This window comes from Artemia franciscana, chromosome 13 (genome assembly GCF_032884065.1).
Source record: "Artemia franciscana chromosome 13, ASM3288406v1, whole genome shotgun sequence".
NCBI classification, from domain to species: Eukaryota; Metazoa; Arthropoda; class Branchiopoda; order Anostraca; family Artemiidae; genus Artemia; species Artemia franciscana.
This window is the reverse complement of record NC_088875.1, coordinates 11,347,191-11,356,454: the sequence shown is the minus strand read 5'-3', so window position 1 is coordinate 11,356,454 and position 9,264 is coordinate 11,347,191. Positions and strand designations below refer to the sequence as shown.

At 34.6% G+C, this 9,264-nt stretch overlaps 1 protein-coding gene across 1 annotated transcript; it reads left to right on the top strand.

The window, feature by feature from the left end:
• The first annotated feature begins 204 nt into the window (after nt 1-204).
• Nucleotides 205-7,569, top strand: LOC136034522 (U3 small nucleolar RNA-associated protein 15 homolog). The gene is made up of 3 exons (XM_065715748.1): nt 205-516; nt 3,697-3,831; nt 7,345-7,569. Exons 1-3 carry the CDS (start codon nt 382-384, stop codon nt 7,537-7,539), a joined length of 465 nt encoding a protein of 154 aa, XP_065571820.1. The 5' UTR covers nt 205-381; the 3' UTR covers nt 7,540-7,569.
• The last annotated feature ends 1,695 nt before the right edge of the window (nt 7,570-9,264 follow it).

The following is a 9,264-nucleotide window of genomic DNA, read 5'->3' as shown; positions in this document are numbered from 1 at the left end:
AGCTCATAACTTAAAACTGGAGGATAACGCGACAATTTTGCTAATACATAATTAGAGAATCAAATATATACAAGCCTTCTGCGTGGCGGAGCTAAGGCGAAGCCTGGGTTCCCGTTACTGTATATGTGAATGTAACAAAATGAATAAATAACACAAGAGAGGCATAGGAGTTCTAGTAAGAGAACGGATGTCGCGTATACTGTGAAAACATAGAGCTGTCATTAAGGATTGCTTAATTGTCATTTATAAATTGATTTGTTTTTCATTATTATTTATATTTTTTATTTACTTATAGGTGGCACTGAGGTATGTATTTGGGATATTCTGGCTGGTGGCAAATTGATTGCCCGTTTCTTGCCCCATCATAAAACCATTACTTGCATGGCAATGGCGAGTGGAGGAAAGAAAATATTAACTGGTTCAATCGACAAAAAAGTGAAAGTAATTGACGTTCAAAACTACGATGTCGTTCACACGATCACATACGATTCGCCTGTTGTCAGTTTGGGCATTTCTGTATGTTTTGTTTATATTGTCTTTTAATTTTGAATCTTATTCCTTTGAGTTTTTTTTTTATTTGTTTTTTAGGATAATGTATTAGTTTCATGAATCTTCCTCTTACGAGATTTTTTTTTAGCATTCTACCTGGAGTTGAAATGCAGTGTTACTCTATTCGTGACCTCTATTGTAACCATCATAACCTCTATTCGCGAGGTTACGATGGCTCCTTTTCCTTGGAGTTTCATGATTATCCTAACTTTAGCTAAGAAATACATTCTTAAAAAAGAGCTCCAGTCGTTTTTACGGAAAGAAAAGAAGAAAAATCTAAAATACACACCATATTATTTTTATCTACGGAATAAAATAAAATACAACTTTCTTGTCCCCCCCCACCCTGTATGTTTTTGTGAGTTGGAGCTCCTTTTTTCTTTACATTGAACTGAAAGATAAAAACATTCATATTTGCCAAGAGGACGTGATAAATGTATTTGTACACTTTTTTTTAAACTAGCTTATGTAATGCATAGTAACCAAGTCCTGGGTGTTTCCTTTTTTATGGAGTGATAAGAAAATACGCTTCCTTTGAGGAACCTAGAAACTGAGGAACCTAGCACATAAACTTAGATCTTTGTTTGAAATTGAAATTTCAATGAATTAACATTCAGTTTGTTTTGAACGATTTTAGGTCTACGAAATGGCGCCCCACTAAGAGTGGCGTTCGTAGTTCTTGTTTCCTATTGAAATTACTAAACTATTGAAATTACTCCTATTGAACATACTAAAGCGCAAAAGTTTCCTCTTCTATCATTATACCAGTTTTTGGGTAATCCACTAAGTTTGTTGCAAAACTTCTGTCAGTTTTGGTGTGGCCCAAGCCAAGTTTTTTTTTCTTTACTGTGGTGAACCCGAAAAGCCAGCCACGTTTATTCTAGACTTTGATGATTGTATCTTATTTATTCTTCTTCTATTTCTTCTGTATAAAGGAGAACACACTTTATGTAATCAATTTTCTTCAATGATTTTCAAGGATGACAAATATGTAGTTGCTTTAGTTCACAATAGATTCAGCTATGGCAAGCTCAGACACTAGAGAAATGTTCTCCCAGCCTTTATAATGGTTAGTCAGAGGCAATGCTATAGCGACTCTATAGTAAAGGCCATACGGCTCAAATGTTTTATTATATGTTTTTTTCCACAGGCACTTCACATGGAAAGGTTTTTTTTATAATAGTTGGAGGGGGCTATCTAGTGCCCTTTTCAAGAGTCAAAAGTGATCAGAGGGCAACTAGCCATCCCTTTGAGACTCCCTCAGAGGTTGCCAGTTTTTTTTTTAATAGTCCAACGATCAGATAACAAAAATTTCGCGATCGACACACCCCACAGAGCCCAGTGGCAAGTGTTTCAAGTTATGCTCCGGGGGCATATATTCATTTATGTAATGGTTGGTCGTATAAACTTGAGAGGTAGATCACTTGATTGGAAATTGAAAGTTCCAGTTACATTTTTAAGAGTCAAAATTGATCGGAGGGCATCTACCCCCCTCCCCCTATACACCCTCTTCCTCAAATAGATCCGATCAATTTGAGATGAGCATTTTCTTTGAAATATGATCAGGTAACAAAACTTCGGGATCAAAATACCTCTCACGGGGAACTAAGAGTTGTAACCTCTGCCCCAGAGGCATATAAGGTTTTATGGAAGAGGGGGTCGCACAAACTTCGGAGAGGACTCAAATGATTTGAAATTCAAAGTTCTAGTTCTCTGCAAGAGTCAAAAGTGATCTGATGGCAACTAGCCCCCCCCCCCACTAACCATTTTCCCGAATGCGTTTGATCGAATTTTTATATAGCCGCTTTGTTCAAAATCGACGAAAAATCATCTAACAAAAACTCCAGGGACAAAGCAGCCCCCCCCCAGAACCTGGGGGCAAGTTTTGTCAGTTATGCACACGGAGTATACAAGGTTTTTATCGAAGGGATGGTGGTATAAACTTGGGAAGGGGCTCATTCGATTTTTAGGACTTTTCAGGACTTTAGGACAATTTTTTAAGGACTGTGTTTGCCGTGTGAAGGATAAGGAATCCATGTACATTTGAAATTGAGTATTTACAGTAAGATTGTAAAATTGTCCCTTGACTTTAGGAGAAAGGATCTTCAATTCTAAAATCTTAAGCCAAAACAGGACATTTTACATTTATCTGCTATCATTCCCCGTGCTTTAGGCTTACACTTTAATTCATTTGAAAAATGAAACATAGACGGAAAAAGAAATATTGTTCAAACTCTGTACTACTACTACTAATAACAATTCACCGCAGCTCCAAGCCGCCTGAGGCCAACACAGCTACGCACGCTCCTCCTCCGTCCCAATCTATTCAGAGTCTCCTTCTTAACACTCTCCCAGGAAGTTCCCATTTGCTTTAAATCTTTCTTTATGACATCCTCCCACTCCAGACGAGGATGACCTGCTTTCCGTTTAGTTCCTGACGATTGGCCGAAAAGGACAATCTTCGGCAATCTGTCATTCTTCATCCGCAGAACCTACCCTAGCCATCTCAACATTCCTTTAGTTATAGCCCTAGAAAGTGGAATTCAACCACACTTTTTGTACAGCCAACTGTTTGAAATACGATCAATCGGCCGGGTACCCAGAACAATCCGTGGCCAATTTCTCTGGAAAATATCTAGTAAATCTTCATCCCCTTTTCGGAGCGCTCATGCTTCAGGGCCATATTTGACCACTCATTACTGTACCTTCCAATATTCTAACCTCAGTTTGCAAACTTATCTTCCTGTTCTTCCAAACTTTTTTTTAAACTTTTTTCAAACTCTTTAAGGAAAGGAAATAAATAGCGGTGTCTCTAAAATTGATAAAGATGGCTGAAACTTGAAGCATAACAGAAAATGAGTATAAGACCATTGTTAATAATCATTAATAAAAAAAATAAAAATTAAAAAGGTTTCTTTTATTGATGAATTTTTACTTATGTGGTAACTGAATTCTTGACCATTGGCTAATATATTTTCGGCCCAGTCTAAATGTGGTAAACACTATGTAAAGTAATGTGTAAAAATTACAAAGCTAATATATAAAGAAAAAGAAATTATGAAATAAATGTCGCGTCTGCTTTTCTGTTTCTTATCTTTTTGTTTTTTGATTTTTACTGGTTCTGTTTATCACTTTTTTTGTTGATAGAACGATGATGCAACAATTGTAGCTGGTATGACTGATGGCATGATCTCTATGAGACATAGAAAAAGTGAAGAAGAAATGCAAAAAGAAAAAGAAAAGAAGGAAAGATCTAAACTTCAACCTGTTGTTTCCCATATTGTAAGTGTATCCCTCTTATTATTTTTTTGTGAAAGGGGGAGTATATGAGGGGACTCCCCCTCTTTAACCCTCACTTTTTACGTTAAAGTTTTGCTTTCTTCCCAGTTCTTTAAGAATGACTGCTGAAACACATGGGCTGCTCAGTTGGAATAAGCTTTTTTAATATTTCATTTAATAATTTTTAATCAATTTAAAGATAAAAGCTGTCCGTTGGAAAATTCATGGGGTATATATAATTTTGGCTATATATTCGCGTATTAATGGAAGGTGAGAATCATCTGGTGAGAAATTATGTAAATAAATTTGGATCTCGTATTATTAACCTGAGATCAAGTTCACTGTGCCTCGACAGGACTATAATTAAATAATGGTTAGAATTATCGTAGTGCTAGAATAATTAGTGGTAGCAATTTAATGGCAAATCGTAGAGTTGTGTTTTTTTTATCATATCTGTATTTTTTTTAATATCTACGAGCTTTTTTGTGAATTAGTTTTTTTTTATATTCAATGATGACAGATACCATATGACACTAAAAGTGGTACTATTTCGTGGCAACATTTCCAAAGTCCACAGGGCTAGGCTATTATCAACATCATTATCTTTGAAAACTATTCATTAAAGGTTTAAATTTTAACAACAACAACCTACATACAAAAATCAGTAAGATTCTACCTTAGCCAAACAGTCGACGTGGAATAAATCAGATAACAATATCATTTAAATTCACTATAATAAGAAAAAAATGAACAAATAGGAAATATAAAATAATATTAGTAGTAGTAACTTCATTCCATGTCCATACTGCGTGGTCACACTCACTAGCCAACTATTAAAACTTAATTTAAATCAAATTTGGATAAAAGAAACAAGGACTTAAGAAAGCCAATGTAGTGGTATGAATTATATTATAATATACACTCGTATATATATTCAAGATCGAAAACTTAACTTAAGGTATTATAAAGTAGGCCAGTGGTGGTGTTCAGCCAGTCTATGGGTAGATGTTCCGTTTTAGAATTTAAAAAAACACTGGTAGTCACAAACAATCGGAATGATGATAAAAAACATAAGGGAGAGAAAAGTGACGGGGGACTGTAGTAATTTGACAAATATAACAAATTTACAATATAGTAAATTTGAAAAAAGATTGGAAAAATATAGAAGTAAAAGAATGAAGCCGATTATATTAGACTGAGCAGGGACGGATATAGGGTAATCGGGCTGAATCGGGTCCCACACTTGAAAGGGCTCCGCGTTACCATCAAAATGGACAAAAAAAAAGATTTCGAAATTAACAGCAAATTGTTTGTGACTGTAATGGATAAACTATGAATCATTCAAATAGTTAAAAACGTATTTATTTTAAGTTTGCTTTGCTGAATGAGATTTGTTAATATGTTTTATTATTGCATAATATACACTTTATAATATAGAAAACTGATACCCGTAGAAGCTTATGTCAAATTTAATTGAATCTAATCGGGATTGTCCTAAATTAGAGAAATATTTGGCCTCACGGACATGAACTACTCTACGTACGTAAAATACTTTGTAGGTATATTTAATTTAAATATTTTATGTATAGAGAGGTCCCCGCAAAACAAAAAGACATGTTAAGAAGACCAAGTTGCTTAGACTGGGAACAAATGAAGGTGAAAAGGTGATTTTGGGCAACGAAAAGATCGATTAAGTGTGCTTGGAGAAGTCCCGAACACTTTTTGGAGACTGCACAATTTGATCGAAATAGCTAAAAGACAGAAAACTTACAAGTCCCCGTAAAAATAAAATTTAAGGGTCAGCTAAATTAAGAGTTCATTTCTGTTTTTTTTTGCAATTTAAGTAGCCTAGTGTTTTAAATAAGTTCTAGTTATTATATATTGATTATTAATTATTATCATTAAAGAAGTCAATTTCCTATTAGCAGGAAATTGGAATTTCTTTGGAGGGGGTAAAGATGGAAGCCCTTCATAGGTTGGGATAGATGACGTTGAATGATAAAGATACCAAAAAGAACAAATTAATTTAGTTTGACTACATGTTTTGTCCATAGAGATTCAAATATTAACAATCATTTCATTCCTAAACTCAGCTATACCTTTAAAGGAGAGCTACATCTTCTTCAGCTGTTTGGTGTTATACATTTTAGCTTGTTTTTTGCTATTTTTTAGGCATTTTTCTTTTTTCTCAGAGGAAAAGAAACATCTCCTTCAGCTGTTTGGCGCTATATATTTTAGCTAATTTTTGCTGTTTTTTAGGCAAGTTTCTTTTTTTTTCAAAGGAAATCTACATCTTCTTCAGCTGTTTGGTGTTATATATTTTAGCTTGTTTTTACTATTTTTTAAGCATGTTTCCTTATTTTCAATTTTATGCCTTCTTCATTAGAAACGGCATTCCTGTTTGTTTGTTTTTTCTTATTTTTGACGTATATGGTTGTCTAAGATCCCAGTTAATCAGTTCCAATAATCAGGTTTCAGATTCAGTATCCTTTGTAATTTACTAATATAATAAAACCTAATTGAAAGTGTCACCATCATTCAATTATAAGCATGTGATTAAGACAAAATATAAGAATAAATATATATTACTACATAATTATGAAGTCTTGGGAGAAATTTCTTGAAGTAGGTGGAACTGGAAGGCTACAAAATGGTTTTATTGAATTCTGTTTGACAGAAACTCATGAATAATATTTTTACATAAAAAAAACGTTGAATTCTATTGGATGGAACTCAAGGAAAAAAAAATCTGCTTGTATTGACTCTCTGGTGATAATCTAAAAACAAAAAAGCTGTATAAAGAAGTCAGGGATTTTTTGTTTGTTTTTTCTAATCAATATTATCTTCAAGCTAATCTTTTTCTCCTAGCCTATATGTCTTTTCTATTTTTTGGATTGTTTACTTCTTGTGGATTTTTCGTTGCTTATGATCGCAATATCCATGATCTTGTACAACTTATGGCAGATTTGTTTTGTTCTTGGTTTCTGACGAAAGAGAAAATAAATTATTGGTTTAATCAATCAGCTAAAAACATCCACGTATGGTTGGGATAGGGTTCTTCCCCACCTTTCACTCTTATGTGCAAAATATCATGTCTTTGACGTCCCTTGCATCATTTCCTATATTTTTTGTATAATTTAGAAGTTTATTTTAATAGACCGATTTTAAAATTTATTTTTTAGTTTAATTTGATTCTTTTACCTTAATTTGTAAAATGCAAATGATCTAAAAATTGGAGAGGAAATATAGGCTAGAAAAAACAGTTAAGTTTAAAGATAATATTGATAAGCGTAAGCAAATTGATTTAATTTAATACATTTATTTTTAATTTGGCTGATTGAATATTTTTAAATTTACCCTTTCCCCCTTAGAAATGATATTCTGTTTACCTGTCATGCTTTATATCCATTGTGCCTTAAAAAGTGGATAGTGGTGTTATATTTGGTGATTCTCATTTTATTTCCCCTTGTTGACCTTGATATATTTTGCATAATTTTGAAAACGTTTTCATTTTAGGAAGAAAACTTACGGTTTAAGCCGTCCACTGGGGACGTTGTTATTTCTGCTGTAGATCCGGGTTCTCTTCCTAGGTATGACTTATTTCTTCGTAAGTTTCAATACTCGGCAGCCTTAACAGAAGTACTCCGACACCACATTGTGAAAAATATGCCAAATGTTACTGTCAGTGTTATCCATGAACTTATAAGGTAAGTGGCATCTAATGACAACGACATCTATTGATAACTATGTGACATCCAATAAATTGTAGAATATTAAGCGAAGAGTATGGGAAGCTGATACGTGTGGTGATACAGTAGATTGATGCTCTGCTTGGTAACTCAGTATTTGATTCCGCTGCCGCAGGGCTGGGCGATAGGGTTGCTACCTGTTCCTGTAGATCATGGTTGCAGCAGTAGCTGCAACCTAGTAAAGAGTGGACCACAGCCCATAGTAACCAAAAATTGAAAAAAGTATTTTTATTTAATCTGCCTTGTGAAAACAATTGCCTTCTAACACTGAATCAGGAATCGTAACTATTGTTTCGGTTAATCTTAAAAGTAAAAATTTATTTAGAAAAAAAATTATTGTGATTTTGAAAAAGAGCCTGAAACCTTTTGAAAATGGCCTCAAGTCGAAAAAAGTGCACTATTGGAATCAGCACGGTAGAAAATCACTTTTTTGCATGGGTAGCACTGATTTCTCCTTTTTTTTTTTTTCACCAGGGCTAGCGAATGAGCAGAACATCATAGAGAGATGTTTAATGGCTCGTTTGAATAGAAATTAAATTATAGTGCCTTTTTTAAGTGACCGAAAAGTTTGGAGGGCAACTAACCCCTCTTCCCCAAAGTCGTTGTATAAAAATTTCAAGATAACCATTTTGTTTAACATAGTTCAAAGGTCATAAAAATATGGTTTTGATGGTATTGGGCGTATTGGTATCGCACGTATCGGTATCGGGCGTGTTGGTCTCAGATATATCCTATCGGACGTATCCTTACCTTAGCCCTTAGTTCCTCCAGAGCCATCGGTGGCGCATAGGGCGTCGACAAAGCCTCTCCATTCGTCCCGCATTGATGCTGCAGTGATGACGTCTTCCCATTCAGGTAGTAGTGAGGTACCAGCCGTCCTCAGATCTCGGTCATATCTTAAGCCGATTTTTGTTGGTTGTTTTGCAGTCAATAATCGTGTCTGGGGGCGTGCTGGGTTCGTTATCAGGGGGGAAGATAATTCATCTGAAGCATTTATTGACATTTCCGTTGCTGGGGCTTTTTTACAGGGGCAGGTAGCAAACCTGTCGCCCAACCCTCCTCCTTCATCCTGGCTTGGGATAGGCTTACATTATCTATGACAATGACAGGCGAAGTTTATCGGTATCCTATTTTGTCTCAGTCATTTCTTAGGCTCATTTTTTAAAGCATGTCTCGGAAAGGAAACATATATCAATATTAAAACAAAGAATTAAAGGTCTATATAATTTTTTTTCTCTTTTGTTTTTTAATACAAAAGAAAAGACACTTTTTTCTGGTCTGTCTTCCATTCCGAAGTTATTTTCTCACTAAGTTCTTGGACTGTTTTACAGTTCATCTCCTTAAGCCCAAATGCACATTTCTGTTGAGTTAGTAAAATTTTTCACAAGCATGTCAATATGCAAACCTTTCCGCTTAGCCAACCTTTTTCGTCGAAGCTACTCGTCTAGAGCTACTTTCTAAAGTGCTACTGAATTTAATTTTTTGAACATAGAATCAAACATCTGTTTCTTCTTTAAAAAAAAAAAAATACAAAAAGAAGCAAGACTATGTTTTCATTTTTTTTCCACCAAACTTGTTTTTTTTCTTCAACTCTTGAACTGCTTCTTCGGTCAGCTCCGTAATAAGGTTTGAGGTGTCTTATCTTCCTTAGACGAAAATAGCGACGAAGACCACACTGCCTTTCCAT

What these genes read in the sequence shown, in the direction of transcription:
- LOC136034522 (XM_065715748.1), top strand. Translation starts at nt 382, where the DNA reads ATGGCAATGGCGAGTGGAGGAAAGAAAATATTAACTGGTTCAATCGAC. An exon ending in TTGTCAGTTTGGGCATTTCT is followed by an intron (nt 517 to 3,696) that starts GTATGTTTTGTT and finishes TTTTGTTGATAG; the next exon opens with AACGATGATGCAACAATTGT. An exon ending in AACCTGTTGTTTCCCATATT is followed by an intron (nt 3,832 to 7,344) that starts GTAAGTGTATCC and finishes TTTTCATTTTAG; the next exon opens with GAAGAAAACTTACGGTTTAA.